At 42.6% G+C, this 20034-nt stretch overlaps 1 protein-coding gene across 1 annotated transcript; it reads left to right on the forward strand.

Annotated features, from left to right (window-relative positions):
- Window positions 1-4041: 4041 nt before the first annotated feature.
- LOC134632370 (zinc finger and BTB domain-containing protein 7C) lies at window positions 4042-12557 on the forward strand. The gene is made up of 4 exons (XM_063481055.1): window positions 4042-4146; window positions 10025-10764; window positions 10854-11521; window positions 11936-12557. Exons 2-4 carry the CDS (start codon window positions 10045-10047, stop codon window positions 12555-12557), a joined length of 2010 nt encoding a protein of 669 aa, XP_063337125.1. The 5' UTR covers window positions 4042-4146; window positions 10025-10044.
- The last annotated feature ends 7477 nt before the right edge of the window (window positions 12558-20034 follow it).

The following is a 20034-nucleotide window of genomic DNA, read 5'->3' on the forward strand; positions in this document are numbered from 1 at the left end:
CAGCTGAGCTCGTCCCTGAACTGTTTTAGCACGTTTGCTGCTGCATTTTAACACTGATTCTTAGCTGTTACAAGTACTTCTTGAAAAGTCAGAATTCAGAACTGCTTTACAGACCCCCTTCAGGTCAGAGTTCACATTTATCCCATCAGAAAGCGGTCGGTCACCTTTGTGGAGGTGAAATCTATATTTATGCAGCTACTTTTGTCAGTTTGGGATATTTGCAACTTGATGAAACAATATGAATGTCTTTTGGGAACACTTAAGAAAAAGTGATTCCAGCAGATATTCAGAACCAAAGTGCGTCCATAAGACAGCCTCAACACTCTGCAGGCATCCTTGTAATACCTCTTTGCAGCTAGGTTGAGAAGCGCCTACCTAAACAGAGCCCCAACCTATTGAATCATCAGTTGGTCTGCCTTCTACAGCTACACTGGGTTAGTATTATCTGATCTGACGTCCATATCAGCAGACCAAGAAACTTTGAAAAATATGTTCACAAGCTCTGGGTAGTGCCAGAAATGAGTTTTCTTTGAAGGTTGGCTGTGCTCTCCTTTAGTAATAGTGTGACGAGCTCAGCCATTTGAGACGGGCTCAGAGTAGAGCCGCTGCTCCTCCACATCGAAAGGAGCCAGCTGAGGCTGTTCGAGGATCTGACTGTGCCTCCTGGATGCCTCCTAAGTGAGGCTTTTTCCGGTATGTCCTACCAGGAGAAGGCCCTGGGGCAGAACCAGGACTCGCTGGAGAGATTACATCTCACAGCTGGATTGGTGTCCCCCAGGAAGAGCTGGAACATGTGGCTGTGGCGAGGAAAGTCTGGGGTCTCTGCTCAGACTGCTGCATGGACGGATGGAGCTTAGTTGCTTCCAGGCATGCTGCATCCTGACCTTTAGCTCTATTTTCTTCTTCTCGTACAAGTGTAACAGATGCACCGTTTCTGCTCTGATGGTGTAAATATTTGAAAATGGAAAGCAATAGTACTCTATAAAAGGCAGGGGGGAAATCAAAATTAATAATTTTCAATAACTGTCTGGAGACAGGTGGCGAAGGCAGGGCCCTGTGTGCCAAACAAGGCGACCTAAAAAGCACAGCAGTCTAGCATCACACTATTTCATACCAGTGGCACATGTAAAAATTCACTCTGTGATACGTGGCTGCTGTGCTGCTACGAGACCATCTGAGATATGCTGATGAGATCTTCTCAGACGCGCCAAAAAGAGCCAATTTTAGTCGTTAAGAAGCGGACTGCCGTGTTTATGGTGCTGCACAGAAGGCCAAGCTGAGTATAGCACCAAAGTTTTCATGATATCAACTTTATGTAATGATGCTTCACACCCCATCCCCCATCCAAAGTGCCAATCTGGTGCCCTTGTATGTGTATCTTGCTGGGAGCAGCAGGTGGCAGTAAACAGGTACACTGACACACCAGTCAGAGAGACAGACAGACAAAACAGATGACTCTTACTCAGCCCTCATGACTGTGAGCGCGCACAGAGCAGGCGGCAAGATCCACCGCTTTTTCCTGGAGAAAGGGGAGGAGGAATGAGTTGTTAGCTTAGAGAAACACAAACGACTGAAAGACACAAAAAAACTTTTGATTGTTATTTGCACAGCAGTTAAAAATAGCTTATGTTATTTTGTGATTAAGCTAATTAAACTCATCGCTCCATATGGGATGAAGATGCACTTTTTTTGGCCTTAATGCACATTTCTCACCAGATTTTCTGATTTAAGTCATATAACATGTTCAGGTTGTCCTGAAAAGAAAAAAAAGGCAGAGCTGAGATTGTACGAGCAGTTTTAAAGGCCTTTAAATTAAGCTGCATATTAATTTGCCGTAGACGTTTGTGAAGTTTCGTCACCAAACACAGAGCTGCATGGCAAATCTGTGTGTTTAACAAATTGCATGCCAGCGCCACGAGATGACTGTTTTCAATCTGCAGTTCAAAAGCCTGCACTTCTTTTTTTTGTGCTTTTTTTTCTTCCGAGTTTAGAACAAAGCAATACGCACAGGTACCACTTACAGAGCGCTGCTGTGACGGCAGCAGGCGTGTTTAGAACAGATAGTCGAACTTTTTAGGAAGACAAACGCTGTTTTTCTGGCCGTCTGGCTGGGCTGCTAGCAGTTAGTGGCTTACCCTGTTTATATATACTAGATGCAATGCGAACTGGCCTCGGCTCTCACCCTGTACAAAACAGTGTAAACCACCGTGGGCATGGGCTGCGGTTTGCTTTGGTCCATTTTTTCCCCAAGTGGAAGTGGGCATAGCATAGTCTGATGTACGCTCTGATGTGTACTTGTTTGTGGAGGTTAACTCAACACAATTTGACTCCTTTCACTGTCTGATTGTCGGTTATGATATACGGTCGGTCAGAAATATTTTAGTAGATTTGAAGGTCCAGCAGCCACCAGGAAAACAATGGCTCGCTGCGTGCTCTACCATCGTGGACGAACATCTGCTCGGATCTCGCTTGCTGCCTTTAAACAGCCAGACTGCCGCTCTCTCTCATATTGCTTAGGCGGTAAAACTTATACGAATAAAAACAGTGAAGTATGACAAAGGGTGTGGTTTAATGATGTCACACAGGAAAACCCAATGGCTTTTTCGACACTGCGAATGTGCTTTGTCATAACATTTGGCTTGTGCGCGTGTGTGTGTGAAAGCAAAGGCAAAGGAAACACTTGTTCTCCCTTTTTCTTTCCCTCCGTCTTGCCATCACAAACATCTGACTCAACACAGAAAGGAGCTTAACAGGCAATCTCGTCTTGAAGTTTAATGTCTCCTCAAAACTCCTGCCGAACCGAGTTTCCTCCTCTGTGCTCGAGCCTTTACAGAATGGCTTATTTCTACACCTTTTTCTGCATGAACTTCCTCCTCCTCTCCACAGACTGAGGTGGTGGTGCTCACCAACTGTTACCCTGCCTCGGCGCTTTCTGACTCAAAACAGGACTCTAACGTTGGCCGTCTGCTGTTCACGGCCGGGTTTCTGAAACTTAGTTGAAACAACGGTTCGACAAAGCGAGAAAGAGAGAGAGAGAAAAAAATAAAAGGTCTGTAAACAGACGCTTGTGGTATTTTTTTTCTTTTGTCGCGTTTGTGGTCTAATTCTGTCTCAGATACAGACAGCTTTTAAATAATACAGCCTTTTAAATTAACGCCACTGACTGAATCAGCTAGTTTAACGGGTTTATGCAGAAGTCTCTCAGGTCAAAATAGGTTGATTTATTAGGTTCTTTTTCCAGAAACTAGTCAGTTCTTGCTATCAGTATTTCTCTAAGGGGGGGTCAGTGTGTGGCTTCCTGCGGAAATCGCTTTAGATTTATTTCAAGTTTCATTTTTAATAGAATAGAAAAGAGCAGGTGTGGGAATAAAACTAACCTGATTTAAGTTCCACTTGCATTTCTGCTTCTCCTCATCTCAGTCTGAGACTCACCAACAGAGGTGCACAAAACGCTTTCCTAACTTTTCTCTCCGTCTCTCGCTCCCTCTCTTTCTCCTTTCCATTTTTACCCTCCCTCAGTCTCCCCAAACAACCCCTTCGGGTTTCTTTTGCCCCGGTCCCTTTCTACCAAAATCCACTCTAACACAACTAAAAATTCATTTTGTCTGACCTAAATCAGAGGGTGTCTGCGCCATGGGCTTATTACACACTGCGCTTAAACTTGTGTTGTGGAGGAGGATGGGGTATTATTATCTTCCAGCTACCCACCCTGCTATAAAAACTAGTGGTGCGACATCTCCACAGCGCAGAGCTGCTGCCCTCCCTCCCTTCTTCCTCTCACTCTCTCGCTCGTCCTACATGAGCCACACACAACAGTGAGCCTGCCTGACTCTAAACTCCACACCAGCCACTCGGCTACACAGACAGACCCAAGAATCGCTCTCTGCTCTCCTCTGCTGCACTGCTTTGCTTCCCTTCATTGGATATTTTTCCTTCCTGGGGTGTTTTTTTTTTTTTTTTTTTTGTGAATGGGTATCTGAATCTAGTGTGAGGAGCTTGTGAATGGACTGACTGACAGACGGGCAAAGAGCGAGGCAGCTGTGTTTCAATTAAAGAGAGCTATGCTGAGAGGTCAAGTGAGGAGCAGCGGAGCTTCTTAGTAGTCTGGAAATACAAAAACACGTGAGAGGAATTGAGAAAGAGAAGGTACGGTAGGTGATGCCTGCTGAAATCTGTGGAATGCTGGGGGAACGTATCAAGACATGTGCAAATTTATTTGGATGTCAGACTTGTGGAACATCCACATGGGTGTGTGTGTAATCATTTCTGAGTATTACAGAGGATGTGTGTGTGTGTGCGCGCGCGTGTGAATCGGCTTGCACTTTTGGGTTGTGTGCATCACTTAAGCGTTCAAATGAGCGCTTTAGACCATAAAGGCCCGAAAAGGTGCAAACAGGTCAATAAAACCACTTAACGACTCGTGTCATTATTCGGGCTGTGCAGTGTAAACACTGTGCCGTAAAGATGCTGGAAATAGCGCGGGCATTTATAGCATCACAACACATCTCGGAAATGCCAAACATAGTAGTTTCGGTGGACTTAAGTGCGTGTTTTGTCTCCAAAAGTAATTACACATTACAGTTTCTGTATCTATATGACACTCTCCGTTAAATCCACAAATACTCAGGTAATTTTTTTTAAAAGCAGGGAGGGGGCATGTTTTAGAGCACAGACAAAATAGACAAAAAAAAACATGTTATGGATTTGAGGCTGAGCTGTAAATGATTGTTTACAGCAAGTCAGCTTATAAGACCTCTTAGCTCATAAAGTTACAAAAAGCAGTGACCCGTAGTGCTGTTGTAACTGTTTACTCGCCGCTGTTTTAAAAGTTTCTGGTCTTCTTTTTTTATTCTACATCAAATTCTTTGTTGGAGCCAACTGAACAGAACAAAATGTAAATACAGTTGCCTACAACTGACTGTGAGTGGCACATTTTAGAAAGCATTATTCAGCGGCATACAGAGATGCAAAACAAGGCTGTGCTGTAATGCTGACGTGCTGGTGGTAAACTGCATGCAGTTACACACTATGTAAAAAGTCTGCTTAATGATTTATTAATCATATCTCAATTATTCCAATCAGTTTTTAAGCTTTGCCTGCCAGTGTGTAGCTTAGTAAAGACGCTCAATATTATCCTGTTTAAATGTAAAGTTTAATAAAGCCTGACTTTTTTTTTTACATTGCAGAAAAATACAAATAAATGTGAATAAATGCAAACTGGAAAACTGAAACAACTTTTTTTTAAAATGCTGTATTGATCATTTTATACTGTACCATTCTCACTTGTGGTGCTGGATATAACCTTCCTCTGCTCATTTTTGGGGGTCTTTCCTCAGGCCAAACTGAAGAAAGTATCAGATGAGATTTAGAAACTGTCCATTATTTCAAACTGAATATGTGTGATTGAAAAAAAAAAAACTTTCTTGTTTTATTGGCAATAAAGTAAACTTTTGGGGTGACTGAGACGGAGGCGGGTAGCTGTGGGCCCCCCTCCGAAAGGCTTGAGAGATGACATTTAGCGCAAAGAGGCGCTTTAAGGAGCCGTGCGATTTGAACTGACCTTGGATCAGATCCAGTGTTAACTTTAAATGAATCATTCATTTTTAATCAGTCAAGGCTGAGCACTAGCCAAAGGTACAAATAACTGCAGACTTTCTGAATTAATTAAGTGAGCAATGCAGTATAACATTGTATTTAATGGCACTTTATGCATTTGACTGTGAATCTGTAGTTTGAAGTTACTCTGAAGTGCACAGCTGTAAAAGTTGTATTTTTGTTTAGTTGGGGTTTTTTAACCTAAATGCTGACAATACTTAAAAAAAAAAAAAAAAAAACTCTGTGCGTTTGTTAAAACACACACACTAATTCCTAAAGCCCTGATTGTTCCAAATAAGCAGAGGTTTCTGTTTAAATACTCAGATTTTGACCCTGACATTTCACCATTACCGCAAAGAGAAAATAAAGCCCCAGTCATGAAGTTTAACTGGCATTGTGTCCTCCTTCCTCACCTGCTCTAATTGACAGCAATTAAGATAAAATATAAAAATCTCCCCCCCTTCATGTGGCCTAGAGGCTCAAAACTAACACTAACCACGGAAGTGTCTCCTCGAGGTGCACTGCTGTTTCACTGGCGATAATGGACTAGTTTACACAGCAGGTCAAATGAATGTCTTCCCTTAATAAGGGAGGTGAATTTTGGCTGTCAATACTGTAAATTATTGGCCGTGCAATTGTCCACCTGTGACAGTTGTTTCGCAGGTGTTTGCTATGGGCAGTCGGTGACAGGGGTAAACTCTGGCTGCTGGTGATTTAGCATGTGGGTCAGGCGGATGAACGGGCCTGACAGGAATAAACTAGGCACTGGGTGTTGGAGCGCACAGGCCAAATGAGCGTCTGCCCGTCACAAGGCTTGAGATGGACATTAGCTGGTGATTTGTGGCCTGAGCGGTCAGGGTTGGGGACAAGTTAGCCACTCTACTCTAGGCATAATGATGATACAGCTGCGACACGGACAGAGCGAGGTGGAGGAGGAGAAGGAGGAGGTGGTGAGGAGGAAGAGGAAGAAGAGGAGAATCATTAGGAGGAGGTGGCGCTGGTGGTCAGTGCCCGGAGAGCAGATGAAGTTCTCGGGAGAAAGACGACACTGGATGGAGGTGACACATAATTTGGGGCGGGAGTGCTGAGTTGAAAGTGTTGGTGACTAAGTGAGGCATGAGAGGAGATGCTGGCCAGTACAGGAAGGCAGAAAGAGAGGGAGACGGAAAGGCCTTTATTAGAGGTCAGTTTAGTAAATGAGTTGAACTTGGTGTGAACCTTTTTTTCCCACACTTGGAACTTCTTCCTTTAAAGCGGTGATGCAATTGTGATAGGTGCTAAAAGTTTTAATCAAAAACAAATTTTGTTTGTTTTTTGTTTTTTAATTCATTAAAAAAGTCCAGCCACCTCATTATGGCAGGTTGTTAAACCTGACGACTACTTACCGAGTTGAGCTTTATTGCTAATAACTTGGAGTTGCTTTGAAAAGGGGACAGAAGGCGAGTCACTTTGTGCCCTTTCTCAAGGCGTTGCCGCCCTCGCTCTCCTTGATGGGTGGGTGGGGTGTTGCGTGTGCGTCTAAAGGGCTAAGACTTGTTTGGCTGATGAAATGTCGCTCCAGGACCTTGTGGTGGGAAAGCGGTGCCCTCCTCCCCTCCCTGTCTATGTGGCACATCCTCCTTAGATCCTCTCCACATTGTAATTAGGGGGCCGGCCGCTAAGAGCTAGTGCTAGCTAGTGGCAGGCAAACAGTGGGAACGGGGAGGGGAGTGGCACTCGTCGGTTCAGTGGGTGAACAAACAGCAACAGCAGCACGTGTCCCATAGTTCCAGGAGTGGGTGGGATGGGTCGAGAGCAAAAAAAGAAAAGGAGAAGAAAAAAAAAAAACGAATGAGAGACAGTGAGTTCGCCAGGCCCTCCCAGTCATTTTCTCCTGCTCTTATCCACTCAGTGTTGTTCCAAGCTCTGCACTATTGTTTGCCTTGGCAGGCTGTCGCAGGGAGGGGCCCCTCCGCTGGTGTTTGTGCAACCTGTTAGGGAACTTTTAGGGCCATCTGATCTCTCCCTGCTGGAGATTCTCTCACCTCCTTGCCCAGGCTATTACTTTTAGGGAGGTTGTGCACATGGCGTGGGAATACAATAAAAAAAAAATTCTTCTATTCCTTGTAAAAGTGTAAAGTTGTGGTGTGAGCTGCATACATCCTCATCATCATTTCCATTTTGCAAATCGCCAATCAAACAGCTTCCCCCCCCCAGCTCGCTGTAACTTTCACTGTCGCATCGAGGCCGGCGTGCGTGCGGACATATATCCTACACTGCCACCTCCTCTATAGACATTTTAATTATGTCCACACTGTATCAATGGCACGAACATGGCAACAGTTCCCTAGCAACAAGATCGACAAGAATAAACTACATGTAAGATTGGTAAGGTATCTGAATTGTACACCTGCAGGTGAACTTGGGGATTTTTTCTGAAATAGTTTTTTTCCGTCTTGTTTTTCCTTTTTTTTTTTTTTTTTGACTTCTGGCGTGATTCACTGCAGGAAGCTCAAGAAAGTGAGACACTTGGGTCTGTATGTGTGTGTGTGTGGCTTCAGAGCTGGCCCATTTCGGTTCAGTCAACAATGCAGCTGTGGTGTGTGGGGCTGCTTCAAAGTATTTATCTACACATGCCTCCAGTGACCACCAAGTGCGGATGGCTAAGTTTGAGCTCTATTCATAGATGTGAATGAATGAGCACCCTGCCAGCGGAGGTTTGATCACTAGAACTGTAAACAACAGTACAGTGAATCAACAGGTGGGAGCTCAGGCAGCTGTGGAGTGGAAAATGTGAAGAAAGAGAGCAGACCGAGCAGAGATTCATCTGTGCGTTTAGACCATAACGTGCTATATATCAGGTTTTTCAGGCACCGCGCTATAAGTGAAATGAGTGAGGATAGACTGCAAGTAAGCATTTTGACAGGATACAGTATCTAGAGTACAATCTGACCTCTTTTGTCGTTTTCTTCACTTCTCACCACATCCCAGTCCCTCTCTCTCACACACACACACACTGTATTGTTCCGATGAACGTATCGGCTTGCCTCTTTCTCATATCTGATAGAGGCAGACAAGAGGGATGGACATTATAAACGCTATCACAGAACGTCTCTCACACACTTTTTTATCACACCACCCAGTTTCGAATTGAAAAGTAAGAAGAGAGAAAGAAAAAAAATAATAATCAAGAACCGCTTTAGGACTTATTAAAATGACGGGCTTCCCTAACTCACACACTTGCAACAAGAAATGATGATAACACATTCAAGAATAAATATTACCCAACGTGATGTTTGCTCGAAATGAGACATGCTGTATTTACCACTTGTTGCCTTTGCTGCACAGATGGCACGCAAACAAGCATGCCTACAGTATATTTTAATAAAGTTAGACTGTCACTCATTGTGTTAACACTATCGGCCTCGGCGGAGAGACTCCCCTTATTCGCATATGAAAGCTTTTTTTGAAAGCCTTCACCCCATGAATGGACGCCGCTTGTCACCGGTGACAGCAGCAGCACACGCCGCTACCGCTGCACTCTTTGCGTCGGCGTTTCAGAACCCCGCTTTGTTGTTTTCTTTAACATGCCTTCATTAAATCCTGCACCATCCACGTGGATGAGTCAAGTCAAGTTTACAGGGCAGGCTCTTTGCACGGCCAGGAAGCAAGAAGCCAGCTCTGTGGATTTAAAAGAACTATTATTCACCGCTTTCAAGTCAAAGTGAAAGTACATGTGACCAGTCATCAAATGCCAACAGGAAATTAAACAGGACCTGTTTAAAGCGATCAGCATAATATTTCACACTTGTGTGTACTGTTTTCGAGTCAGCATGTGGGCTTTTTCCTGAAAGATCCCCCCATATTAAAAAAACCAAAGGGCTCTTGAACAACATGTAATAATATTGAAAGTATTTTCAGATTTCTTATAACGTCAGTTGTGAGGAAAGCGTCAAAGGAGCTTTTGTGATGAGTATATCAAAGTATTTTCAAAGACATTTATTACACACAGTAAATCTGAAATGTAAAAATGTACAGTATTTAAAAATACTTTTCAATACCAGTTATTAGTCGTTTGTTGTTTTTCAATTTTTTTGATGTTGTTAAATTATACATTTATACTTTTTTCTGCATTAAAAATCAAAACCATTCACTGGTATTTTTTTTAAATTAGAAAATAAAAATAGCTCACCTTTGGGTTTAAAAAAAAATAATTGTGCATTAGATTTAATTTTTTTTTTGTAATCCTTGAAATGTCCAAAACATTATTCAAATAATAAAGACGCAGAATAAATGATGGGAACCTTGTCAAAATGTAACCCCGCTTAAGTAAAAGTAAAGTTTCAGGTTGAGAATAAGAGAATTATTTTTGATGATGATTCAGAATTTGCATCTTTTTTCAGTTGCCACCAGATGTTTCACTTCTACCGCTTTTTGTCTCTACAACCAGCAGAGATAAAGAGAGAGAAGATGGTCCACCACAGAGAGGAGGATCTGATCGGAATCCCCTTCCCGAATCACAGCAGCGACGTCCTCTGCAGCCTCAACGAGCAGCGTCGCGACGGGCTGCTCTGCGATGTCATCCTCATCGTCCGCGACCAGGAGTACCGCACCCACCGCTCCGTCCTGGCCGCCTGCAGTCAGTACTTCAAGAAGCTCTTCACAGTGGCCACTACTGATGGCGGAGATCCCAATCACGCCGCGGCTGTGTATGAAATTGACTTTGTGGCTCCAGAGTCGCTCACAGCCATCCTGGAGTTCGCCTACACGTCCACGCTGACTGTGACGGCGTCAAACGTCAAAGAGATCCTGAACGCAGCTCAGATGCTGGAGATACCCTGCATCATCAACGTTTGCCTGGAGATCATGGACAGCGGTGGCGGAGGGGGTGGCGGTGGGGGCGGGAGAGAGGTGGAAGGGGAGGAAGATGAAGAGGAGGAAGAAGAAGAGGAGGAAGAGGAAGAAGAAGAGGAGGACGAAGAGGAGGACGCGGGGTCGAGAAAGGATGAGCACGAGGAAGAAGAGGACAATGTCAGCGAGAGGTCGCTCCAGTCTTCCATGAGCAGGGGGGAGCGGACGCCCCCGGGGATGGAGGATTCGCCACCTCCGAGCACCTCTAAGTACCACCAGCAGTTCGGGCTGCACAGGGAGACGCCCCAGTCGCAGTCTCCAGAAACCACGAGAAAGCAGGTGAAATTCAGGGGATATCATCTTGTTTTTGTTGATAATCTTATCTTATTTAAGCTCTAAAACTAATGTGTCTAAAACTTGTGTTGCAGGAGAGCATTGAGACTCGAGCTCTGAAAGATTTCTCCATCGAGTCTCTCCTCCAGGAAGGGCTCTACCCTCGCATGCCAGCACTGGACAGGAGGTCCAACTTTTCTCCTCTCCTCCCAGGCTTCTACCCCCCGATGTGGGCCGCTGAGTTCCCAGCTTTCCCCCAGCATCTCCTGGAGCCAGCCCACCACCCTCACACGGGGGCTTCACCACAAACCAGGCTCCCCCACAGCTTCCCCGCCTCCACACCACTCGAAGCCTCCAGACCCCTCGATCTGGCCGTAAAAAGAGAGATCATAAAGGAGGAGATGAAAGATGAAGTCCCTCCCAGTATGCTCCAAGGCGAACTGCTGAAGGAGTTTGTCAGCTCGAGCCTGGACGGCACTATGAACGCAGGGTCAGTGCCAGCAGAGAGTCATCCGCTGGGTCCCATTAAGGATGAGGCAGACTTTCGGTCGTACCTGAGTTTTCTGAGCTCCGCATCCCACCTGGGTGCGCTGTTCCCCCCCTGGCAGCTGGAGGAGGAGAGGAAGATGAAGCCCAAAGCGTCACAGCAATGTCCCATCTGCAACAAGGTCATTCAAGGAGCTGGGAAACTGCCACGGCACATGAGGACACACACAGGGGAGAAACCATACATGTGCACAATCTGTGAAGTACGATTCACCAGGTATGTGGAAAGCAAACTCAACTGCTGCACATTAACACTTTGCATTATCTTGACATCTTCATCTAGCATACAAAGAGTGTAAACTGCAGGGTTAACGGAAAAGTACCCCATGCTCTTTTCACTGAGGTTAATCTGTTTTCACCTCATCTGAATATCAAAGACGTTAAAGTGGAAAGCCCCCTCTGCTTTTGCATTAGTGGTATCTCACTTACCTACATCCTCCCACTTTGGCATAGTTTCCACTTTTATTTTTAGAGCAGAACTTTAATGTTGACACTAAAAGCAAATCATCTGTGTTGGCTTTTTTTTTTGTAAATCAGTCACTTGTAAAACTCGAGAACTGAAAGGGCAATGGTGTAGGATTTCTGTGTTAATCTCATTTTGTGAAAGCGTGCGGTTTTCTTCTTTTCTCAGACAAGACAAGCTGAAGATCCACATGCGGAAGCACACAGGTGAACGCCCCTACATCTGCCTTCACTGCAACTCCAAGTTTGTCCACAACTACGACCTGAAAAATCACCTGCGCATCCACACGGGCGTCCGTCCGTATCAGTGCGAACACTGCTACAAAAGTTTCACGCGGTCCGACCACCTGCATCGGCACATCAAGCGGCAGAGCTGCCGAATCTCACGCCCCCGGCGGGGACGGAAGCCAGCTGCTTGGCGTTCAGCGCCCCCCGGCACCTTCCTGTGTCCCCCTACTGCTGCGACCAACCGGTTCGAGGAGAGCAGGTTGAGCCCCGCGTACCAGGGGGTCAAGAGTCACGCACTTGGGGAGCTGCTGGGCCTCGGGAACAGAGGTCAGGGGTTTAAGAGCGCGGACGCTGCCGGCAGGGAGAGCAGGGAGGAGCTGCGGGCAGAAGGGAAGCACATCTCGGAGGAGGAGAAGCCGGGAGCTGGGAGGCAGAGGGGAGTGTTTGCTTTTGCTCTAGCTGGAGAAGAAGTGCTTACCCAATCGCCATATTATGCTGCGACCTCTAACCCCTGGGCCATGAGGCTGGAGCGGGCTCCACCCATCCCTGAGCCGGCCAAATGAACACTGGTCTGCAGAAGACAAAAGGAAAAAAAAAAGACAAAGAAAATGTCTTTAATCTCTGCATCTCATCTGCTCCAGAAAGCTAAAGCACCTTTTACAAAGAGAGAGAGAGAGACAGCAAGAGAGAGTGAGGTGTCAATGAATAGCTTGAAGCCTGCTGATACGGCAAACAGATAATTCAATCAAAAAGCAGACTTTTGTCACCTCTGCACGAAACAGTAGGTCAACACAGGTCTTACTATTCACATTAATGAAGGTTCTCTTCTTCTAAATGAATGTGATTAGCAGCGCCCGTGAGTACCTGCAGCACGATGTCGTGGCCGACGGCGACAAAAAGGTCTATTTCTTCATCCCCGTGAATGTTTACATATTCTTTCAAAAGAAGCAAAACAGTCTGTTTATGAGGAATGCCGTTTTCGTACATGTATATTTTTTGCATTATTTATTCAAAACGCTGTAAAAAAAAAATTAAAAAAATTCTGATAAGATTCCTCTGAAACTGAAAAAATTGTTTTTTTTTAAAATGCAGAATGTAAACACGTGATCACAAATGTACAAAAAGGGGGAATTCATTGTTGAAAATGGCATTAAGCAGATATGATTAACATAAAAGAAAATTGAAATATAGCTCAGTAAATCAATAAATAACCATTCACTCACGTTTTTATTTTATTAAGTCGTTGGGTTTACGTGTTGAAAAAGAGCGGCGCTCTCAAAATAAAAGCATCTATGGTGCTTGGATGCTTTAGCTGTCATCTTATAGTTTTCTAAAAATAGGGAGACCACTTGAAGACTTAATCAGGAGACACAATGATGCGTTACGATCCCTCCACTGCCTTCATTGTCGTTTAAGCTCTTTTGTCTGCACTATTGTACATATGGACCCAAACCTTTTGGCCATGCTGGTGTTAATTACGGTTCTGTTGCTGATGTTGTAAAAATAAAGGAGTAAATAAATAAAGAAAAGAAAAAGAAAAGCTCTTAAAAGACTATGAGAAATCCATCCAAAGATGTGTGCTTTGATATTTCAGACTTGAATAAGATTTTGTTTTAATGTTTATGACCACGTGTCTTCAGAGGATGTATATTTCTGACTAATCGATTGCCGCTCTAGCTACACGGTATGCTTGTGTTTTGTTTTTTGGGGGTTTGGGGTTTTTTGGTTTGTTTTGGGAGGGTTTCTGCTGCAAGAAATCAATAATTTTTTTTCATCTAATGTTCATCTCTGATTTGTGTATAAAGAAGTAACAAAAAAATATTTGAATTGAAATGGGAAAGTATTTTCTTGCTATTTATGGCGTATTTAAATGAATGAGCCTTGGCTATATTTTGCAAATCTGTTTTATAAAGACACTAAATGCAAAAAAAACCCCCAACTTTGCTCTTGTCTTTATTATGTCAAATGTGTTTGTACTCCTATTTTTTTTATTATTATTATTTCTCCAGATCTTGGTAAAGGTTTTTGGAAAGCTTCGACATCTCGGTCACATGCTAAATTGTTGCTTAAAGTTAAGATTAGCATAGGGTTTGGGTTTAGGCTTACGTCAAGCAAAAGTTAGAGATTAGGTGTGTATTTGGCATAAGTGCTAGAATAATACAAGATTTAGAAAACGCAGGAAGAGATTATAGTTGAGACAACACGGTATCACGTGTCAGTGTGTGTCCGCACAATTATGGATGGTTGTATATCAAATTAAGTAGTCAGTATTAATTTTGTGCTGTTTTTTCTCTTGCATATTTTAATCACAAAGCAACACAAAAATAAATTACTTTACCATCAAATGATCATAAAACGTAATTATAGAAGGCCTCGTTCAGGTCTCCACAGACTCTAGAAACCCAGAGAAGTTCCCTCATGTCACAAAGTATCTCAGATGCACAGTTATTTAGGCATTCATTCATCACTTTTATATCAAGCAATTTAATTACCCTAACATTTAGCTACTTAAGAATGTGTTGGTGGTGGTGGGATGCTTACAAGCTCCCTGCCCAAAATTTTTAATCGTGCTATTTATGCATCATTTTCAGGAGGCACGACAGCCATAGAAGCTGCTTGTGGCCAAGAAGTTACACAATAATTTAAATGTCTTTATTAGCATAAAAAAAGGCGAGCGATATTAGTTTTATCCAGTAAATCAAGTGTAGGCTTTGTTATCTGCTATCTGCTCTTTATAATCTCCACTGCCACTACACTGTTTATTATTCACACCCACACAAACAACACCACAGAGCTCCTCAGCTGGAGCTTTTATGGGTAGGCAGCATTACTGTGATGCCAGGTTCATATCCCTGCAGAGGTCAAGCATATGAGTCCTATAGTAGTATATATAAAACACGTATTTGTCATTAATGAGACTGAAATCTAGAGACAAAGAGAACACAGCAGGATGAATAGTGAACTGTTCAGAGTAGGGTTATAAAAGTGTTGCTTGAGAAGTGATTGATGGATTTGTTGAACGTGTTACTGGGATGAGACATCACTAATTAACCCCTGACACAAAGACTCAGAGGCCTACGTCCTGCTCCTTCTGTACCAGATTAACAGTTAGATATGTTCAGCTGAACTTTAATCTTTCAGAGAAAAACCACAGGTAAAGTCAGCATATTAGAATATGTGAGCAAATGTACCCGCTGATAACAGATCACCAAAATCACAGTGCAGCTCACACATGAATGACATTTTAAGCAAACCCATACATCCCTTGGCTGTAAAGAGATAAAAGGATCCGTTAATGATTTATTAATGTTTAATGACGCATTTGGCATTAAGTAATAACTCATCGTGGTGGCCTTATGGTCATGGAGAGCCTTCCCAGAGGTGTCGTTTTAGTATTTATCTCTAAATGTATGAGTAACACAGAGAAAGTACTGTCACTTTTCACAAGATAAAAGAAGATAAAAAAAAGAACACTCAGCTCACAAAAAGCCTCTTCATGACTTCAAGTACAAATTTCCTTCACCGTGCCGCCCTCCATGGTTCTATATTTTTGCTCTGACCTCTAGTGGAGGGTTGAAGGTACTGTAAGGGAAAGTGTATCAAGAAAATATCCAAAAGTGTTTCCTTTAAAATACAACCTGCGTAATATTTAATAAGACTGATGTTTAAGTAAGATATCAAAACTGCCGATCTTGTCTCATTTCCGCTGCTTTAAATAACTTCCACCCATGTACAGGCTCATTAAGGAAATTAAATCTCATTGGCTGCCTGATCCGTGCCTTTAAATCTAGACACAGCTTAATACCTCCAGAGGGCGCTAAAGGTTTAAGTTGAAGTCTCACAGTTGGCCTTAAGGTTATTTCAGGGGTAAGAAAAAATACAACAAAACCAGCTTTGTGATTGAATCAACCAATTTTGCAGAAGTAGCGGTGTTCTTTGCTTTCTTCTTCTTCTTTTTATTTTACTTTTAGTAAAATATATCTTTGTAAAAATATGCTTGAAATGAGTCACGCCTCAACAACATAAACCACATCCTTTTATGCGGAGCAAAGACTCTCTACAGTACCAGCTTTTTCTGATGTGTATTTTTTTGCAAATGATGATTCACTGCTGCGATGACCTGTCCACCTGAAGAGGCTGAAGACTATTCCAGGAAATACGACAAAGGTTAAGGCATTTCCAGTTAAAATGAAAGGTCGCTTTAAAGATAAATGAGGGTGCTGATTGAATGTGTTGCCATGACCTTTATACAATATGGCCTTGTTTAGTCAGATTCCCAGTCCTTAAACATGCATAGAGCTATTATAAACCTTTCAATAAACAAAGAGAGAAAAAAAGATAAACACTTGCGTTTGGATTCCCATGGCTCACAACATCCATCTGTCCATAAATACAACTTTACAATAAAATAAGAGGCAAAAAGAAACCTGACTCCATTCATTAAACAGCCCCAGCTGCTTTTTAAACAAATGAAGAGCCACTCCAGAAAACACATTCATATTCACGCTGGTCAGACCCATATTTAATGTTAACAATGGGTCAGATATGAATAAAGATAGACTCACGTGGCATTATTTATAGGCGATTACGCGACTGTTATTTCTCATCATTTCTGCTGTGAATCACCTGCTCAGCACCAAGAAGGAAGACAATGTTAGCGACTAACTGGTGAACACAGAGTGCAGCACTTAGACATAAATTTCCCTGAGGATTTGGTGGAAACTAAAACAGAGGAAACATGAGAATGAAGGTGAATGTGATCCTTGCTTTCAATCAGTTTATCAGAAATATAACCCCAAATGAATGCAACTGTGGCTTTGTGTCTTCTGGATGTGTAAACGTGAAACTCTTTGATAATAAATAAGTGCAACATTTTTCCACTCTTCTGTTGTTCAATTTTGGACAGCTCGTGTGAACTTTAGCCCACTATCATTCTCTCAGCTGGCAGGAGAGGCGCCTGGTGTGGTCTTCTGCTGCTTTAAGGTTCCACACTTTGTGCAGTTAGAGATGCTCATCTGCACAATTTGATTGCAACAAGAGCTTATTTGATTTACTGTCGCCTCCCTATAAACTCGAAGCAGTATGACCATATTCCTCTGACCTGAATTGGTGCTCACTGGATATTTTTGTTTTGACCATTCTCCGCAAAGAGACGGTTATGTGGGAAAAACCCAGAGATGAGTAGTTTCTGAAATACTCAGACCAGCCAGTCTGGCACCAACAACCATGACACATTTAAAGTCACTTAAAATCACCTTTCTCCTCCATTCTGATGTTCACTTTAGACTTCAGCAGGTTATCTTGAGTATGTCCACATGCTTAAAGGCACTGAGTTGCTGCCATGTGACTAATATTTGGGTTTTTGAGTGTATACAAATGTTGATCAGAACAAGATGGGCTTTTTATGGATATGTCTTTGCAGCAAGATCTTATTCTGTGTGAATAGATAAAAAAGAACACCTTTTTAATCAAACAGATGCTGTACAAATCACACTGATGCTTATAATACTGTCTAGTGATCTGAAACAATGTGGTTAAAAAATGTAAGTCACAGTGTAAAACGTGGCTTTATTGAAGTGTGTGCGTGACTTTGTGAGCCCCAGCCCTGCTGTGGTGTTACTTCCTGGGTTCCTCACCCTCTCTTTGCTTGGTTATTAACTTAATAATCCTCGGAGGCCTGCAGTAGTACGCACAGTGAGTCCTGCTGCGTCTGCGTGTACAGTGTATGTGTGTGCCTGCAAACACACAAAGCATTTCTAATCGAATATCCTCTGAGGAAGCAGTCTGACAATGCAGCTACAAGTTGACCACAGGGGCTGTTGAAGGTAACACAGTCTGATGTTCTCTGTGGGATTTCTGAGAGACTAAAGAGGAAACGCCTTCAATACAAAGAACCTTGAAAAAATAACTTTTTTTTTCTCAAGCACAAGGAACAATACGCATGACGTAATCAGAAAGCAGCTTACCATTCATGTCAGTCCAAAGTGACTACATGCTGTAAATATCTGGGTGCTGATAGAATTCAGCACAGAATAAATCTCATTCTAAAAGAAACTGTTTAAATTCTAGTCATCTAAAATCGTTGACTATAATGACTATAATGACCATATCTGGATCAATGGTGTAATATCCAACAGTGTGACCCCAGGGCAGCCCCTCTACATCACACTGGATATTCACCTTCACAATGTTTCAGTAAATTGGACACATTATAGGAGTTCCTCTACATGTTGTATGTATGTTTAAGTCATGGTTCTATGTGTGAATAAAAACCTAACTTTTACTGGGTAATTTCACACATCACTGATTAAAATGGGCACCTTTGATGAAAATGCTGGCAAATATTTTACCTATATTTCCTAACCATGCTCTCTGCCATTTGTGCAAAATGCTTGCAAACCTGTTGATGTCAACTATGCAAGGATTTGTCTTTCTGCAAGTGTCTTACAGAGAAGCTAGACAGCAGCAGCATTTTAAGTTATGTTTAGCAAGCATAGCAAAAAAAACCCAACAAAAAAACAAAAAGTGGTGCTCAAAAGAGGAAGCAGAGAGAGAGAGCGCAGGATGAGTGTACCACTAAAACTTCGGATTATCTGAGCTGAGCACAAGGTCTGAACGATGAAAGATAAAGTTCTCATGGATGAGTGCTTTGTGTTTTTGTTTAGGTGTTGATAAAGGGTATTCTCACTGTGATACCTGCTTTCACGCTTCTGACCTAGGTGTTGCCAAAACACCTCAAACACTTCCTTCAAAAAAATTATGTCATGATAACCACAGAGAATGAGAGATGTCTCATTTAAACGACAACTACTGCTATGTATTGTGCATCCAGAAGGTATTCAAAATGTTTATCTTAATAACAATGATAATACAAAATGACAAAAAAACAACAACAAAAAAACAAAAAGAAGTTGGCTCATAATTCTTGCCATCTATTAAAAACAAAAAGATTGCACCCAAGTATTCTTTTTTAAAGCACCTCTGACAGCCTAAAATTTTTGTGAGTATGATGCTACAAGCTTGGTACTCCTATTTTTGGGCAGTTTCTCCTATTCACCTTTGTAGAACCTCTTAAGCTCCATCAGGTTTGGGGAGCATCGGTGCACAGCCATTTTCAGATGTCTCCAGAAATGTTCAACTGGGTACAAGTCTGGGGTCTGGCTGGGTCACTCAAGGACTTTAACAGAGTGGTCCCAAAGCCACTCCTTTGACTGTGTGCTTAGGGTCGCTGTCCTGTTGGAAGATGACCCTTGGCCCCAGTCCGAGGTCAAGTGTACTCTGGAGCAGATTGCCATCAAAGATGTCTCTGTGCATTCCTGCATGTATCTTTGCTCCCCAGTCTCCTAGTTCCTGCTGACAAAAAAACATCCCCACAGCATCATACTCCCGCCATCATTTGGAAGCATAAACAGGATTCACCTGAACTCAGTTTTGAGTATCACAAGAAATGCTGTGAATACTTATGTAAGAGTTATACTGGTGTTTGTTTGTCTGTTTTTTCATTCTTAATAAGTTTGCAAGATGAAAAATGAATTTAATCCACTTTGGAATGAGGCTGGATCGTGACAACATGTGGAATAAGTGAAACGCTGTTGTTGTCACACCTATAACCTATTGATCTGTTGGCAAACCAAGACTTTGAAATGACAGCGACAACACCTACTACACACTTTACCTAACTGACTTTCTTACATGGCACTTTCTGACAAATCTCCCACAAATTCCAGGATTTCATGGGATATAACTCCCTATAATATCACAAATAGTTTAATCTGGTCCAGTATTCCTGAACTATATTACACAATCATAAGTGTGCAGTGATTACATCTGCAGCAACTTGGAGTTTCTTTCTAGCCCAACTCTAAATAATGTATGTGTCCAGTGATAAGCATATTTAATCGTAAATTAAATAATTAACACCCATCCCTTCCAGTCCCATTCTTTATTGTCCCAATTCAAATTTAAATAGGTTTCCACCTGTCTTCTTGATAGTAAAACCTTCCTTGTCCCGGTTCTTGATCAACAGAATAGTACAGACAT

This window comes from Pelmatolapia mariae, linkage group LG7 (genome assembly GCF_036321145.2).
Source record: "Pelmatolapia mariae isolate MD_Pm_ZW linkage group LG7, Pm_UMD_F_2, whole genome shotgun sequence".
Classification (NCBI taxonomy): domain Eukaryota; kingdom Metazoa; phylum Chordata; class Actinopteri; order Cichliformes; family Cichlidae; genus Pelmatolapia; species Pelmatolapia mariae.